The 19,149-nt window shown below is 35.7% G+C and overlaps 1 protein-coding gene across 1 annotated transcript in view; it reads right to left on the bottom strand.

Moving 5' to 3' along the window:
• Positions 1-19,149, bottom strand: part of ACVR1C (activin A receptor type 1C) — a 111,567-nt gene that overhangs the window by 22,719 nt on the left and 69,699 nt on the right. Inside the window, exons 3-8 of the mRNA XM_082395777.1 lie at positions 15,722-15,961; positions 10,913-11,143; positions 8,161-8,328; positions 6,664-6,820; positions 4,852-4,976; positions 2,561-2,691 (exon numbers count right to left, since the gene is read on the bottom strand). Coding sequence (XP_082251903.1) covers positions 2,561-2,691; positions 4,852-4,976; positions 6,664-6,820; positions 8,161-8,328; positions 10,913-11,143; positions 15,722-15,961 — 1,052 coding nt within the window. The remainder of the gene's footprint in view (positions 1-2,560; positions 2,692-4,851; positions 4,977-6,663; positions 6,821-8,160; positions 8,329-10,912; positions 11,144-15,721; positions 15,962-19,149) is intronic.

Genomic DNA, 19,149 nt, shown 5'->3' with positions numbered 1-19,149 from the left:
CTAATATCAAAATTTTTGAATTAAAAAAAATCAGTATAAGTGAACTGGTAAATAAATAAGATAAATACCCAGAGGGGAAAACAATGAGAATGCATGAATCCAGAGAGGTATAAGAAACCACTGAAGCAAGGCGTTGCTCTGATGGCATCTGCTGATCTCACAGTTTAGAATTTCAGAATTGATGGACCACATGTGAAAGACAGGAAATACAGCCCAAAGCACACAGAAGGTGTCAGATCAAGACATTTACAAAGTCCAGACTGTAAGGATGAATTGGTCTTAGAAGGAACTTTGTGAAGAAAATTGTCTAAATCTTTGATCTTGGTAAAGAAAAAATCAAACCTTAGCCTTAAAATGTTGCAGTAAGCCTGAGCTCATAGTGAAAATTCACAAGATGAGGAAATAAAGTATCATAAGCAAGAGTTAGTCAAAACAGCAAACAGGAAAATCAAACCTATCAAAACATTAGATGCTAGAATTAAATGATATAAAATATTTAAAAAATAAAGTACATTTTAAAAAGCAAAGAGAAAAGTCTAAACATAAGTAAAAAGCAAAAGTATATTTAAAACAAAACAAACAAATGGCATTTTTCACAGAATCAGAACAAAAAACAAAGAAAATTTAAAAAAGAAAACAAAAACCCCAAAACCAAAACAAACAATAAAAAACAAAACTAATATAAAAAAAGGTGTCAAAGGTAAGACATGCAAAGTTTTAAGGAGCAAAAGTATCATAACTTTCACACAGCATTATACTGGAAGTCCTAGAAACTGCAATAAGAAAGGTATGAGTCCCGAACTCGCATTATTTGGGAATATGATCATCTATGTAGGTACTCCAAAAGAATCTATAGTTTTATACCCTAAAGAAATAATTTTTACACACACACACACACACACACACAGCAGTATTGTTTTAAAAGAAACTAAAAATCACACATGTGACAATCAACAGTAGAGTGAAAAAAAGAAATTGTGCTATAGCCATACAATGGAATACTACACAGATATAAAAATAAACAGATTATAGCTATACATATATAAGGTAAAGTAAAAAAAAAAATTAAGAAGAATATCTATAGTAAGTGTCATTAATATATTTCACAAATAAACAAAAGTTAGCCATATACACATACATATATATATATACATATATATATATATGTATGGCTAAATTTTAAAGAAAAGCAAAGCAATAATAAAATGATTAGTTATAATAGTAGCCTCTCAGAGGGGTGAGGAGTCTTCAAAGGTATTGGAAGTGTTCTATTTTTTAAACTTGGTCATGAATTCTATTATCTTTACATATAACTTTACATATATGTTAATATCCTCTCATATGCATGAAATGGTTAACATCAGAAAAAATTTTAATTTAATTTCAATTTGCTTATAAATGCCTCAAATTCTGCTTCTAAAATGAGCATGTAGGTAAGCTATCTACACAAAATAGAAATATCAGGACATAAATCTTGCCTTAAATAGGAAACGAGTTGAGTGAAACATGAAGGAGAGGAAAAATGAGGAAAAAAGTAACTGTATAAGATATGACATATGACAGAGCCAAAACTAAAAAGATGTCACCTAAAAAATCACCTCAAACATTACATTTAAATATGGCAGAAGACAAACAGTCATAATTGGGATGGGGGAGATTAAATCATTAAAATAGTTGTGGAACTAGTTAGATGATTTATAGTCTTTCCTCCACCTTCCCTTCTACTTCCTGTGGGAGCTAGAGAAATCTCTCTCTTCACACAGGCAGAACAAACATTGCAATATGTCTGCTCTATGATGGTTACTACATGTGTGGTTCAAGATTGCAATATGTCTGCTCTATGATGGTTACTACATGTGTGGTTCAAGATGAGGAGATAAACAACAATGGTCCCTGCCATGGGGAAGCTTTTCTGATGGAAGAGAATAAACTCAAACTTCAGCAAGTTAGGGATTAGGAATAATTTATTGACTCTAAGGATGACTGAAATTGTAATACTCTGTGTAGCACAGACATTGACTACCCACTGAATATGCCTGTGTTCCCAACATTCCCAGCTCCCTTCCAGCTGGATGGGACTGTGTGACTCGTCCTGGTCTATGAACCATGAGTGGAAATGAAATGTGTCACTTGAGCCAAAGTATTAGAGAGCCAGTGTGTGACCCTCCAGCTCCTCTCTTCTCCTGATCTAGACCTCTGGAAACTATGTGTTGAGATAGCAGCATTGCAAGATCAAAGTCACCTGGATTACTGAATCACCACAGGGAGCACAGATTCCAATGAAAGTTGCCTAACCTGTAGGGGACTTGGCATAGCAAGAAATAAAGTCTTGTGTGAAGTCGCTGGGATGTCAAGGTTGTTCCTGCTACATAACTTAGCATTATGATACTGACAGCTAAAGGGAATAAAATCCTTCTGAAGCTTATACGAAGACATATACCTACATACATGAAATGAATTGGATGCCTAGATAAAGAGAAGGACTATGGTCTCTGAAAATCCACCCTGATACTTACCTCAAAATTATAATGGAAAAATATACATAAGAACATAGCCTTACTTCGCAGCTTTGCCACTGGTTTGGGATACTTGGTCGGAACTTCTGGTCACAGACAACCTTCCTCATTTCCTCTATTGAGGGATCTGAAGGCACCATGTCATAATAAGGCAACTGGTACTCCTCAACAATTCCTATAAAAAAGTTGTGTAATAAATTTTCCAGTGTGAATAATAAGCAAAGATGTTTATTTCAAAATAATACTAATTAAGTTTTCTAGGCACAAGTAGTACCCTGGAAAACTGGAAAATCAGGCTTATTAAAATTATGTATCATTGTAAAACCAAAGATATAAGTTTAAAGCACTAAGTTGAATAGTTATATAAGTTTATGAAATTTTATACTATGAAAATTTATATAATTTTGATAATTAAATATGAGACAAAAGTATATGTAATTACTGTACAAAATATATAATTTTATATAATTATACATTATACATATACAATTCTATATAAAATATTATGTTACATTTACATAACTTTTAATAATTATAAAAATATAATTTTATATTATGAAAATTATGTAAATTTTGATTTACATAAAATGCCATTGTGCAATTCAGAAGTAATACCTAATTACAAAATTTATAGCAAGCCTCACTGATCTGTGAATGACGTATATTTCTCCATGAATGAAGTATATTTCTCCTTTTCAAAACACAATAGCTTTCTCTTTTTGAAAATTGTTAGGCAATCTTTTAAGAGCTGAGTTTTTTACATTTGGATTTTACAGCTACTACATCTGAGAATGTTCCAGAGAAATGGCCAAAGGTATTTGAAGATGAACAGTTCAACGTGAAGGTTAATATTTAAAGAGTCTCAAATAATAGACAAAGATTTGACCTTAATTATCAGAATGTTACTTGAGTTCAAGAATTTCCTTACAGAATCAACTGAATTAAACTATAGTCCTTTTAATTTAAATATTTAAGATTGGCATAATTTAGAAAATGAAATTCAAATCATGTTAACTAAATTACTATTTCAACTGTTGAAGAAAATTTAAGGACAAAAATCTAAAAGCAAATCTAGACAAATATCAGTATGAAATTAAAAAAAATAATAACATGTTTGAATCTTGCTATTTACCAAGCACCTTCCTAAGCCCTTTACATGTTTTAACTAATTATTCCTCAAAAGCACTGACTAAAGAAAGTACCATATTATCCCATTTTTACAGAATCGGGAAACTGAGGCACAAAGAGTATCATGAATTTTCTCAAGGTCACATAGCTAGTAAGTGGCAGATCTGGAACTCGATCCCAGGCTTGGGGAGTCTAGTGTCCATGTTCTGTTTCTGCACCACTCTAAGTCTACTGCTTCTATGAATAGTTTCATCTTCCTGAATATTTTATTATCTAACCTAGGAATAAAAGGGGGAAAGCATGTTTTCTCATTCAAATATAATTTTAAGCTTTTAAGTTTTCATTTTTTTAAAAATGAGATTGATGTAAGGCAAAATGACATCAATACAAAATGCAAAAACTGACAGTGGTTTAATAATGACAGTTCTTTCATTGAATGTTTACTATGAGCAGGCTCTCTACAAAAAGCTTCACATGAATTAATTGAATTAGTCCATTAAACCTTTAAAGCCCAAGAGGTCAGTTTTATTATCTTCATTTTACAGATGAGGAAAGTGAGACCATATAACTCACCTAAAGTCAGACATTCAGGAAGTTGCTAAACCAAGGTTTAGGACTAAGTCTGTCTCACTTGAAACTGAAAAATCTAAATCATTTTCTACCAGGATTTAACTTTTCTCCACTGATGAAACAACTCCATCAGACTGCATTTACAGGGTTTCATCTTCCCAAATTCTTCCTCTTAATCTCTAATCTTCCTATTAATCTCTAAACTGCTGGGAGCAGTGGAGTCAGGAAGTTGCTTTGCTTACCTCTGCCCTCCACTTTAATCCCCGCACATTCATCATCACCGGAAAGAAATGAACAAGAAAAGCCTGAGAACCAGAAGACTTCAATTTAAGTCCTGCGGCCTTGGCAAGTCATTTAGTTTCCTTGGGTTTAATTTCTGATACAAAATAGGAATACAGCTCAAAGAAGAAGATTTTCAAGTGCTTTGCAAAGTATTATTATGGAAATCAGAATTATCAGGAGAACTAAGCGGTAATCACAACATAAAATCTCCGTTCTGTTCAAAATGCTCCACTTTTGCCACTGGAAAGATATCGCCAAAAGGTAATCTCTTAAATATTTAGAAACAATTCAATATAGTGCATTGAATTAGAGCATCAAGGAAAGGCAGACACAAAGAATATTTCCAAAATCTTACCTCCGACTGAACACCTCCGGGCTATTTCCCAGTAAACCAGACCAACAGAATAGATGTCAGCTCGTTTGAAGGACTCGAAGATATTCACATTTATTGTATCATCAAGCATTTCAGGAGCCATGTACCTTCAAAAACATGCACACTTCAGATTCTGTGTATGATTTTATAGCAGTCCAGTAAAACACAATGTTAATAAATCCTGATATACAATATGTTAAGGCAGTTTACATCAAATTTACAGGTTGATCTGAGCCACTATAATAGAATAAAATTAAATAATACACTTATTGAACGATAATTTTAAAACATTTTAAATAGACCTAGAGATCATCCTAGCGTTAAAGCCTCTGGGCCAGGAGCCAAATACTTGGAAAGCACTCAATAGGAAAGATGGAACTCAATTTCCAGTAGTTTGGAGCCCAGAAAGCCCCTTGAGGGCAAGGAGTACGTCCTATTCATCATGGTGGGCCCAGTATTCCAACTCAGTGCTCAGCGTCACTCCACAAATACTTGCTCTGAATGAACAGTGTTATTATACATTGGCTCCAAGACATATATTCATATTATATACTGGCTCCAATAAAATTACAGCCTTGGCGGAATAGGACTAAATCAAAAATTCTACAGTCCCTGGGGCCTGACTGAGCCTAGCTGTCTTAGGGATATTTCGAGGATTTCTCAGAATATTGAGGTGAGGATGCAACACTCTCCCCAATCTTTTAAAAGCTTTAGATTCTCTGAAGGAATCCAGCATCCCAGGCTTCCCTGATGGACAAGTTAAAACTTGCTTTTTAAAGGGAAAAAAGAAGAGGTCCCTTAGGGCTGCCCAGTCTGAATAAACTGTCCTGAAGTGTTTCTGGGGCCCCATTAAAGTCTCCCAGGGAACAAAGTGAAGGACTCAGAGGAACTGGCCTGGAATCTCAAATATGGCTTGTAGGCCAACTATACCAGCTTAGACATTCTCTACTCTCAAGGGCCTTTAACAGCTCCAGGAAAGTGTTTTGGTTATTTCTGATTTCAAGGTCAAGAAACCTGGAACTATGCCAAAGTAGCACAGATCCTGAAATTCAAATGAAAGGAAACGGAAGTATGCTGGCCATATGGCCACAGTCTGGCTATAATAAGAAAACACCAGGAATCCCATTACTAATGGGTCTGTCCTGACATACGTGTGCTATGCTCTATATAAATCACGCTTGTTCTTAACTTTCAGATATTCTGTTCCTTGAAAGTGGGAATTGTGTCCAAACTCATATTACCTTAATACACATCAACTGGGGAGACTTAAGGATAAGTACAACTATAGGTAAATATGTTATGTAATATTTTTAAATATTGTGAGAATATTATATAGAGTCCCTCATCTATCTAGTTCAGTGTATTGATTCTATATCTGTTGTTAGGACCTGAATGTACAGAACTAGCCCTGAGTTTCAGTTCATTTACGAAGTCTTGATATAAAGGCTTTAGAGGAGCTATACACTGCTAACATTTTTTTCCTCCTCTCTGTAGGAAAACTATTCTCAGATGTGGCACACTAAAAATAATCTATCACCATCACTTCCACCATTCCTTTCCACTGGACTCCCCACACAAATACCTACTTTCCATATGACCAAATGCCAACTCTTCTTGCTTTATAACCATTGTGCCGCTGATTTCTCGGTGACCCAGAGAAGACTTCTTGCTTTCTTGGGCCTAATGATTTCCCACTTTGGATCTGCCACCCACCTCCCTATACACATATCCCAGGCATTCATGTTTATGGGGCAGTCATAAGTCTCAGTATGCTACCAAAGTAAGTTATCTTACCTTTTGGTTCCTACTTTAGGATTCTGAGGTATGTCAATAGTGTTCAGTATTGAGTCATGCTTCACAGCCAACCCTAAGTCTGCTATGGCACAAGTTTCACATTTTTTCACTAAGATATTCTTTGATTTTATATCTCGATGAGCAATAGCAGGTTTACCTATGAAGCATAAGGTAAACATATTCACTTTTTTCATTACTGGAGATTGAACCTCTCTGAAAGGAGTCATCTTGAAGACTTGGCTCAAATGTTATCTTCTAAGAATGGTCTTCCCTGATCCCCATTCTACATTCCAAGTCATTCTCCATCAGACTATCCCATTTTGCCTTCTTCATAGCCCTTATAACTATCTAAATTATCTTAGTCATTCATATGCATTATCTGTCCCTCCCAACTAGACTGTAGGCTACATAAGGGCAGTGGCTATGTCTTACTCATCACCATGCCTCCAATGCTTAGAACACTAGGTGACATTTAGTAACCACTAGTAAATATTTGCTGAATAAGTAGGGAAAGTATGAGCATTGCTACGTCCACATAAGAACATAGCAAATATTCTCTTACAAAACAAGTTTCAAACTTCTACCACCCTACACCGGCAGTTCTCAAATGTGGCCCAAAGATCCCTGGGGTTCCTTAAGGCTCTTTTCCAACTACATATCTGTGTGATGTCACGTTTTCTTCACATACTTCAACCAAAAACAACATACTGGGACAGACTGAATGAAGAACAGGTATGAAAATCCAGACATTAAGGAGATTTGCAAAAGTGTAAAATGGCATTATTTTAGCTAGATTGGCTTTCGTACTACAAAAATTATGTAACTTTAAAAAATTATGTTATTTATTTTAATATTTAATTGGTTAATTATTGTACTTTAAGTAAATTAATAAATACTTTAAAATTTCTCAATTTTAGTTTCTAATATAGTAAATATTAATAGATATAACCCACATATACAAACTTTTGGGGTCCTCAATAATCTTTAAGAGTTTAAAGGGATCATGGATCCAAATCTGAGAAGCACTACGGTGACTAGACTGACTTTCTAGAGCCAATTCTCTATTAACTCAATAAACAGACGAGACAGTGTATATTATTTGGCTTTCAAGTACATGATATATAAGTATTTTTTTAAGGTCAGAATAACCCTTTCTAATTATTTTGATTATCAAAGGTAAACAGTTAAATCATTTGTATTCTCTGAAAATAGAGCATTTGCCACCAAAGCAAGATCTCTCAGGTACATATTGTAAATAGCAAAGATAGAGCCACTAGGAATAAAAATATTATTATGGATAGTATACAAAATGACAAGTATGTAGATGAGAGTTGGCTATATCATGACAAAACCTTCAGCTTTATAAAATACCTTTAATGTTTCTTTACATTTGATAATTGTTTGTAATAAACTAAAACACAGCTGAACACTAAAATACAACTTAGTGTTTCTATCCTCATATTCAAGGAGAAAAAAAATTAGAAAAAAAATACATACCTTGTGTACCAACAATCTCCATATGAAGGTGGGCCAGACCACTAGCTATTGAAAGTGCAAGTTTGATCATTCCAGCCACTGTCACTATGTTTCTATTCAAATAGTCATATAAGGAGCCCTGTTCATGATATTCAGAGACAAGCCAAAGTTGAGTCCAAGTTCCATTATCTAACAGGAAAAAGTTATTTTGTTGCTGTAAGTTTATGTTGAGAAAGAAGCCAAAAGCTTTTAACAAATGTCAGTGTTTAAAGCAAATCTGTGTTGTTAACAAAGCAAAGTTAATTCTTTCAGTGATAATACTTACAGTCCAAGTTAGTAGGCTGAAAATTCTCAACGAATTCCTATTGATATATTAGAACCTGTTACATGTACCCACCATCGCTATAGGAAGCTGCGAGGCAGTGATTCTACCAGCTGAACTACTCCTTTCTTATTCCCTCTATATCAATACCTGCTGGTAATAGCAACCACATTATGGGAGAAACTACTGAGAGATGCATTTAGGCTCAGCATTGTGCTATAAATGATTCTTGAGCTTTTAAGAAAGATTGTACCAATGAAAAACAGAAATATAACAAATTTACACAAAGTATTATTACTATCACAAAAGCTCTAACATTCCAAGGATGTTCATATTATTCACCATTCAAAATATGAAGTTTATGATTTCCCTCAAAGCTTAATATAAGTGCCAAACACAATTACTAGAACTTTTCAAATAATTTACCTTATTTAACCAAAGGCTAATCCAGTTTATAAAAGATTTTTAGCAGAAGAGAAATTAGCCTAAAATTTCTGTAGGTATTAGAGTCCCTAGACTTAGCTTTAGCTTTCAGAATCAGATGTCTACAATAGCCCTGGGAAGTCCTGACCAGTTTTGATCCTCAGTGAAAGGGAACTATAATTAAAGAACATTTGCTAAGGTATCTTTGTACCTAGTGCTTTATGTACAAGAGCTCCTGGTTATCCAAGAATTTAATTTCCAAATCCAGGTAGTGATAACATTTCCTAGGAATGCAAAAATCAACATAACATGATAAAGTTCACTAATAAACTGACCACATATAAAACTAACACTTACACCTCTCTCCCTGCTTAACACCAGTGGCTATCTTTGCCCTCTCGTATCAATGTCTTTGTCAGACAGTTGACTAAACTAAAGAGTGAAACTGTAAATGTTGCAAAAGATATAGAAATGCATGAAAATGAAAGTGATGTTAGAGACCACTTGAAATCAAAGCCACTGACAAGTAAGCCATTGACACAGGTAGACCAGTTAAACTGAAGAACAGACAATCAAGGGTGATCTTTCTTGTGCATATTGTTTTATAATCCAATAAATGTCATGATTAAATTAGCTCTATCAGGATGATCCGTATAACGGCAGTCATTACTGCTTTCATAACATTGCGAATTAAGCTAACCAGTAGTTTAGCTCAATGTTACGAAGAAAAAGTAAAAGTTCTTAACAGCTTAATAAGAAATGTTTCATTTTCAATAGTATAGTTAAGAATTTGGAAAGAACCTTTTTCTTTTTTAAGCTCAGTTTCTCCCTGGCTTTACTTGGCTTTATTCAGTTTCTCCCTGGCAAATCAGAAAAGACAAATCATCAGCAAACATAACTATGGCCAAAATGTATAATAACACTAAGCTTCTCTTTGGCCATCTAATTAATCGTAAATACTTTCATGATCAAGCTTATATTAAATAGAAATAACCATAGATTTTAAACTTTCCTAGGTAATGGTAGGTTTCTGATAGCCACAGATAATTTGTGGCTAGATAGAGGTTACAATCTCCACCTCTCCAAAGTTCTTCATGAGTATTACTGATTCAAATAAAAAAATAATTGACTGGATCAAGTTTTGCTCACCTTTGTTCCCTGTTTCCCTTTAAGGGAACTGTTGCACAGCTAAATGAGTAAAAGCTATGCAAAAAGAAGAAAGAGAGCATAGGTAATCTACAGACTCTATATCCAGTCCCTGATTACTGGGCATATACACAAAATTTTATGACTATTGATTTAAATACCAAAAAGTTGATGGTCTGTCTTATTCCACAAATCTCATAAAGCAGTATTATTTGGGGTTGTTAATGTTAAACCTCACGATATAAACCATACTCAAAGTACATTAATTTCACTAAAATTATCTTGCTTGCCACCATTCTAATAATGTTCATAGAAAACTAGAGTCCTGGAGTTGAGGTCTGTTGCACAGATGAAAGTATAGTCCTAACAAAGATGAATATTCAACTATCATTCATTGGTATCTTTGTACCAGTTATCAAAATATTGAAATATTTCTGTCCTGTTTAACAGCTGCTATTCAAAACGTCCAATGGTATTCTTTTGCCCTAGACACCCAAAGCAACTCCTGAACCCCCAAGATGCCTCCAGATCTTTTTATGACCCAGCAACTAAAGGGATAAAACCTAGCATGGCAGGGTTCTCCCAGGACTCTGTTCCAGTTGAAGCTTCTGTTCTGGTTGGTTAGTTCCTGTGCCATACCAGTCATCAAATATTTTAAATATCAAGCTGGCTATAGTGTCATCATGACTTCATATCACTCGTCTGCCCTGCTTTATTTTACATTTATTTCACATTTATCTGTGGAGAAGAGGAAAGCATTTTCTTTCCTCAAAAAAGAAATCAGACTTTTACGTAGATTTTATTAAAACAAAGAGATTATTTATTCTCCTCTGATAGTAGACGTAACATTTTATTTGCTGGACCCAATTAGATTGAAAATACCTTTGTTGTCAGCAGCAATGAAGCCAAGGATGTTTTCATGTCTCAGCATAACGGTCTGATAAATTTCTGCCTCTCGAAACCAAGACCTTTCATCTCTGGAGGAGAATATTTTCACAGCCACATCTTCCCCGCACCATCTTCCGTGCCAGACCTCACCAAATCTACCTTTTCCTACTATTTCCTGAAGTACAATCGTCCTTGCAATTGTTCTTTGAACCAACAGAGGCAGACCTAACCAAAGAAAAGATGAAATTGATGATTAAAAACAAGTAATTGCCAGAAAACAACTGTCATGATGACCATTATTTTCACATAAAAAAGCAAACATTTAACCACTTTAGTAATTTTACTGATTTTGAAGAAATAAGCACCATTATACCACACTTTAATTTAGTCAAAGCATGCTCAAAAAATACTCCAAATTCTTACTATGATTTCTCTTCTTATATTCACAAATAAAAATTTCTTGAATATAGCCTGCCACTGCAGACATCTAATTTTCCAAAATTGTTGCAAATCTCTCTGATTTGCACATTGAAGCCAGTCAGTTTACTAAATACACAAAGGTTAAAAAGCATAAGTTGTTGGCCTCTAAAATAAAATATATGATTCCTAGTACAACCGAGAATGCAGAGAATTCTTTATGAATTTTTTTAAAAACCAAGTTAAAATTGGAAAGTGAAGAATCGAATTCAATGATGAAGTGAGGCAATCATGTTACACGAAAAGCAAGGTACAGTCATAGAAAATATCAAATGGATATTTTCTGTGGAATAAAAGAAAGTCAAAGAAAATATATTCTGAATGTACGTAAAATGTTTAGGTTTTTTGAACCAATAACTTTACCTCTAGAATTCTATTCTAAAGATTTAACGAAAAATGCAGAAAAATTTATGTCAAGATATTTAATATATTATTACTTATAGAAAAAGTAAGGAAAAGTGTCTGATAATAGAAAAATTGTTAAGTACAGTGCAGAGGTTGACACCACAGATAAGAAAGGCTTGGTTGGGTTCAGATTTCTTCTGTGCCATATGGTAATCATGGGCAAATTATTGAACTTCTCTGAGCTTCAGCTTCCTTGCCTGAAAACCTGTGGGCAATAATATTACCTATATCATAGGGATACTTTGAGAATTAATAAGCATGTTAAGCACCTAGCACGGTATCTGGCCTATTACATGCTCAGTAATGGTTTGCCCTTAACATTATGTCTAAGGATGGATTACTTAGAGCCAAAAATAATGATGCTGTTTATGAAGAGTTATTTCTTAATGACATAGGAAAGTACTTCTGCTATAATAAAAACCATACCTTGTTAAGTGAAAAAATACTTTTGTTAAAGACAAATAGCATAGCAAATTCTATCCATCTAAATAAGTGTATCTAGCTATTCAAAATATTCACGGGAAAAAGACTGAAAAGAATATATGCTAAATGCTATGATGGGTATTTCTATTTAGTGGAATCGGGGTGAAGTAAATTGTGATATTCTCCTTTCTAATTCTTTACATTTTCTTAATGTCCACAATATTCCATAAATATTTATTACTCTTATAATTAGAAGGAAAATAGCTAAAGAGGTCACAGTATAATTTATTCGGGAAAGTCATGTTTAATTGTCATTGTACTCAGATGGCTGGGAAACCCTTATAGCAACAGCCCTGTAAGCTCCTGTAGGCTTCGACCTCTACTCCTGAAATGAGCCACAGTTTATTCAGATGTTCTCATGTTCATGAGAACCACCCACCATGACTAAATAAGCACAGACTATAAGTTTGCTATTATGGGTCTCAACAATTAGTCACAAAGCCTCACAGCCAGAAAGTTCTTCTGGTTCAACTTTGTCATTTAGAGATGAGAAAATTGGGGCTGTGTGGTAGTCAAAAACTTGCCCAGGAATAAGTGGAAGTCAGACCTACAACTAAAACACTGTTTTTCAATCCAAATTCTTATGCTCTCACCATTCAGTGGATATGACTACAGTCCTCCCCAGCTGGAAAGATTTCTAGCAGCAAACTATCCAGGATATTTTTGTAAGCTAGAGTCAGTTTCACTACTTGCCACACAATGAAAATTGTACTAACAATTATTAAGCCAAAGTACAATTTCAACCTCTCTCTCTTCCCTCCCCTCGTCTTGCATACACAAACTCACAAAAGCATCACCACGACCAATCACAACAATATTGACAACGACAACAATATAACAACAACAATTGGCTAGAGAACTAGATAAGTCTACGTTTTCAAACTGCAAATTGATTAGGCACATAATCAGTGCCTCAGACCAGGGACAAAGAAGGATTTCATCTAAGGTACTCAGCACAGCAATTAAGTTGAGGCAGTAAAACAATGAAAATTGCTTCAGCATATTTCAAAGCAACCACCAAAAATAATCTGAGTAATTTTTGTGTTACACACTTAGAGATTTCCTTTGAAGGCACATGGACTTTGGCTCTCCCTGCAGGTCCATGCTACTCTTTTTTACCAGGGGCTGTAGAAGCTGATGCCTGACTGATGGAAATGTCACCATCCATCAGTAGTGTTATATCATGACAGGAAAGCAGAAACCTACCAAGCCTCTTAGAAGCCACCTGAGACACCATGATCTCTCAAAGACCATCCAGTCAAACACCAGTCCATTTTCCTCTCTTGCAAACATTATATCTCTTCGAAATCTGTCCCTGACCAGGTCGGGATAGGCTTCATAATTTTTGTCTCTCAACATCTGACAAAGCTGCTTCTTGCTTAAGGTCGCTGCCCAGGGAAGAGAAGCAGAGGGGAAGCAGAACTCCTGATTTCCTTCCTATGGGTGAGCTTTTGTGACAGAAGCCTTGCTACACATGGACCCATTCTCTCTGATGATCAAAGGCAGTATGGCCATCCATTACTGTTAGCCAGTGGTCACTGGCAAACATATGCAGCTGGCTTTGGGGAAAAGTGCCTAGAACTATTTTAAGTTGATCATTAAAGAAATCGTCCATGCTTGGGTATATTTACAGCTTTCTTTTAAGAGAGAACTTAGGATAATCTAAAGAGGAAAGGGTTCAGCAGTCAATAAGTCCAGATTTAGGTTTCAAGATGCACAAAAATACCAAAAAACTTAACGTTAATTTTTGATTTTATGCCCTGGCTCACAACTGCTTTCTTAAACTAAATATCCAGTCTCCAGTTATAAAATCTCCATTACTTTTATTTGAAAGGGAAATCCTTGGTCAATCTTAAGTATAGTCAAGAAGTAGCTCCAAAACACATATTTCTGCCTTACCTCTTCATACGAACTGAAAGGTTTGGTGGGGATTAGATAGATGGTTATTTAATCACTTGAACCTTTTAATAAATTGTATAAGGTTTCAAGGAACTTGGCACAAATCAGAGCTTTCTGTGCCTATATTCTAAGCCTAGAATGTTGCCAGGGCTCAGGAAGTTAGGGCGCAGCGGCCCCCAAAAGGTAACACTCAAGGAAGGAAAGAGTATTAAATCCTAGTAAGTTTTACTTTTAAAGAAAAAATGTCAACTTTCTATCCAACAATTTAATCTGGATTTCAGTTTTATAGACTTCGCAGTTTGGAGATACTCTTTCCAGTATTCCTCCTTTGAAAACATGCCACCTGATTTGTGCAATGATGGTGTAAACATTGAGGCTTTGGTCAGTGAGCAAACGATCTTGCCCCCAGAAGCAGCCAACTACCTGGGCTTTCTGGATGACATAATTAGGTCTCTCTTTTCTGATAAATACTTCTGAGTCCAAAGCTGCTTCTTGTTAAATATGGATGCCCATATAGGTGCTACCAACCCTCTGTCATCTGCCCTTGTTAATTGTGCCTGCCTGGACACTCCCAAAGGCCACGGGCAAGGGAGTTCCTCAAAATCTGTTTGGGGTGATCATCCTTAATGATCTTTCCAAAGCAAGATGGGATGCAGGGGTGACTGAAATGATTCAATTAGGCTTACCTTAGTTCATGTTTCTGCAACACCACATGCTGACAGGATTTCTGGAATTATACATGAAAGTTGGGAGTTCCCTGCCATTTTAGGGAGTTTATTATTACGGGATGTGGGTCGGGGGTCAATGCTCTTCTGTCACCGGAAATTCAAAAAGCCCTCAGATGCTTTGTGCTATGAGAAAGGCTCATTTAAGCCATAATACAGCCTGGTATTTTGAACTGCTTCATCAGGGGTTCTGAAGTTCCATTAAAGAGGGAAAGCGTTGTCATATAACCTTAGGAGCACAAGCCAGCCCAGGAATGCTCCCTTTCGTCTTCCATTTCTATGCTTTAAGACCACATTCTTGATTTTAATTTCAGGTCAGCTCCTTATTAACTTCACACACACACATCCCAGGGGTTGCCTACCGATGCCAAAGACCTTTATAATCACAAGCAAAGAACGCTACTTTGCATAACTAATATGTTTCCCCCAGAACTCAACTGCTTAAGCCCCATAACTATTTTGTGCCCATGAAACATGACCAAGACAGCAACAATGATTATTACTAACCATAATGTGGGAGAGGGCAGAGAAAAGAAACTCTTTCTGGCTTCAGAAATAAATTCTGAAGGCATGTGAAAATGAGAATCTGAACACCTAAAGGCACAAAAAGCAATCGAGAAGACTTCATTTTTAGGCCAGGACAGTTTTTACTCTTCATCAAATCCTGAAAGGAGTTTCCATGCCAGAATTTACCATGTACCATATCAAGCATTTTAAACAATGGAATTAATAATATTTGGGCCCTCTTTTGTTAAAATGGGTATTATTTTTACGTAGAGTTTTTCTTACTGAAAAATGAACAATAGGCACATACCAGAGCCAGATCCAGAGGCGGTCACATCGTAAATCAGATCTTTTAGAGTTTTCCCAGCATTGACCAGATTGCACTCAGAAAGGGGCTCCTCCACATTCGGTCTCTTTTTCTTTCTGTAGGTGCACAGTCGACCTTGGCATGCCCATACTGTCAGCAGTGAAGCTATGGACAGGAGGCAAACTGGCACAGTAATAATAATGGTCAGCTCCATGGGTCCAAGTTTTGGGGCATTTGGTGATGCTGTAATTAAAAAAAGAAAGAACATGACCATATGTTAACCCACGTTAAGTATTTTAGAAATTGGAAATGCGATCACCAAAATTTTACATCTATAATGTGCAGCTACACAGTATGCACTCATGTTCGTGGGTGAAGACTCTCTATGATGAAAGCAAAGGCGGGGAAAGGGAGTTGAGGTGAGGATGCAGTTGCAGTTCCATTCTGCTAGGTGACAATGGAAGATAGAATTAGGATCATGGAAAGCACTAGCACCTGCGATCCTTTTTAAAACCTCCAAACCATTTGACATTTTATTACTATTTTCTCGCCTTTTTTCAGCAATCCATCCTTAAGGCACATTCATTCTTTTAGCCACAGATAATTACTGAGCTCTTGCAATATGCTGCCACTATTCCAGGTGATGGAGATAGAGCAGTGAGTGAGAGAGCCCAAATCCTTGTTCTGTGGTGCTTATGTTCTCACACAACCACAGATGGGTATGTAATACAAAAGCAAGAGATCATAAGTGCTATGAAGAAAAAGAAAGCAGAACAAAGAGAAAAAGTGATGGTGGGACACTACTTTAGAGAGACAGGTCACAGAAGGCCACTCTGAGGAGGGGGCAGGGAGCTACAAGAGAAGTATCTCAGGGAAGCATGTTCCCAGCAGAAGGAAAGCAAGTGTGAGGTGCCCTGAGGTGGAGACCTACTTGGAGTGTTCAGGAACAATCTTTGCCTCAAGTGCAGTAAATGAGGAGAAAGGTAGAAGGAAATGGGGTCAGGGAGGTCAAAAAGAAAAACATCATGTGGGGTCTTCAAGGCTGAAAGGACTGTGAATTGTATTCCAAGTGGAAGCTGTCACAGGGTTCTGAACAGACAAAAGATAGGATCTAACTTATATCTTGAGTGACCGCTGTGTGAACAGACACTAGGGGCACAAAAGTAAAAGCTAAGAAACCAATTACAATGTATCTGGTATTTTCATGGTAAGCATTTTTGCCGCAAACATTTTGGCTGAATAACTACTTGGCAATAGGCAATTCTGCTGTAAAAGATAAAATAACAAAAAATGAAAGTGGCACATATATACAATGGAATATTACTCAGCCATAAAAAGAAACGAAATGGAGTTATTTGTAGTGAGGTGGATGGAGTTAGAGTCTGTCATACAGAGTGAAGTAAGTCAGAAAGAGAAAAACAAATACAGTATGCTAACACATATATATGGAATCTAAGGAAAAAAAAAAAAGTCATGAAGAACCTAGTGGCAAGATGGGAATAAAGACACAGACCTACTAGAGAATGGACTTGAGGATATGGGGAGGGAGAAGGGTAAGATGTGACAAAGTGAGAGAGTGGCATGGACATATATACACTATCAAACGTAGAATAGATAGCCAGTGGGAAGCAACCGCATAGCACAGGGAGATTAGCTCTGTGCTTTGTGACCACCTAGAGGGGTGGGATAGGGAGGGTGGGAGGGAGGGAGATGCAAGAGGGAAGAGATATGGGAACATATGTATATGTATAACTGATTCACTTTGTTATAAAGCAGAAACTAACACACCATTGTAAAGCAATTATACTCCAATAAAGATGTTAAAAAAAAACAAACTCCTACAATGATTCTTTTTAAAAAAAAAAAAAAGGAAACAATGAAACAGTGAAAAATGAATAGCAAAATTTAAAAGACTTTATAGTGAAATACAAAATATTTGAATACATTTAAAATATGTAAGAGATTCACGGTGATACTGCATAAATGACTAATTTTACTTAATGAGTTGTACCTAAGCACTTGTCTTCCAAGTCTTTCGTTCATAGTATTTTATACCTTTTTTTTTGCTTGTTGATTCATCTTCTCATTCAGCATCACACTTTTTTGCTAAAATTTATTCCTTAATTAAGAGAGGTATCAGTTTCCAAATGCTAGGATGCATACTTGTAACTGAGCTTTGTATTGTTTTATGAAAGCCTCTATGCTGCTGTTTGTTCTTGGCAAATTGTCACATGTCTATTGATAGACATTCCAAAGTTGCATGGGAAATGTGGGTTCAACTCTGCACCTTCAAATCACCGAAGGATTTGCAAACCAATATGTTATCATTTTCTAGTATCGTATGCAATCTGGCTTTACATTCTCTTATTTCACACTTCCAGTAATTTATTACCATCTTTTCTATCAAGTCGATATAATTGTTATCATCCAGTATTTTAAGATCGCCACATCTACTCATCACTGTAGAGACCATTATGAGGGCTAAGATTTATCTAATATAAAAATAGGAGTACTCTATCAATGGAGAAATGAAACCAAACTGTCAACCAGTTATTTCATCTTTCATGGCAAAATTACCTTACGGCCAATTAGTTATATGGCAAAAACTGTTTGCTGCAAAAATGTCTGCGGCGAGGATGTTTACCTGGAAAATACCTACAACCCAATTAGAAACCTGATGCAATAATCCAGGCAGAGATGATGGTTTTGGCTGACAACTCTATCTAAAATACTACTTCCTTCTCATTCCCTGTTTACTCTCTGTACCCTTGTCCTGTTTTATTTAACTTCCTGGATCTTATCACCACCTGGCACATCACAGATTCACTTATTTATCATCTGATTTCTTCCAAAGAACATATGCTAGTTCTTAATGAGAGGAAGAATTAAGTCACTCCTCAGGCTTCCTTCTTGGTAATGACAATCCAAGAGAGCTTATTATGCTAAATGTACTTGAATTTTACTTACAACATGTTAACCAGAATATGTGAACATAATTTGAAAACAAATATTATTTAATTCTAAAGGAAAAAGAATCAAATTCCTCAAAGATGTGTTCATAAAAGTTTCACTATAAGCCTAAAAATAGTAGTCTATCTACTACCAATGAGTAAAATATTTAAAACTGTTAAGTGAACTTTGGAAACAAACATATTTCATGCTCTTCTCCTTTGCCAGGTGAATTTTGGCAGATCACCAACTTTCCTTCTCCTGAGTGTTGCAGGATTCCTCTGAAATCATTAGAAGTTGTACAGGTGCATATGAGGACAGCTTGGGCTTGAGTGTTCTTAGGACAAGGTGCTAAAAGAGGTCTCAGACTTGACTTTGGCTGAGAAATCATTAACCATGGAAGTTGCACTTCTGAAGTTTGCTGTTATAAAAAAGTTTTATAATCCACTTCATAATAATCTTTCTAATCTACATTTCAAGTT

This window comes from Balaenoptera borealis (assembly GCF_965194805.1).
Source record: "Balaenoptera borealis genome assembly, chromosome: 6".
NCBI lineage: Eukaryota > Metazoa > Chordata > Mammalia > Artiodactyla > Balaenopteridae > Balaenoptera > Balaenoptera borealis.
Note: the sequence above shows the minus strand (reverse complement) of the source record. Positions and strands in the feature narration are given on the sequence as shown.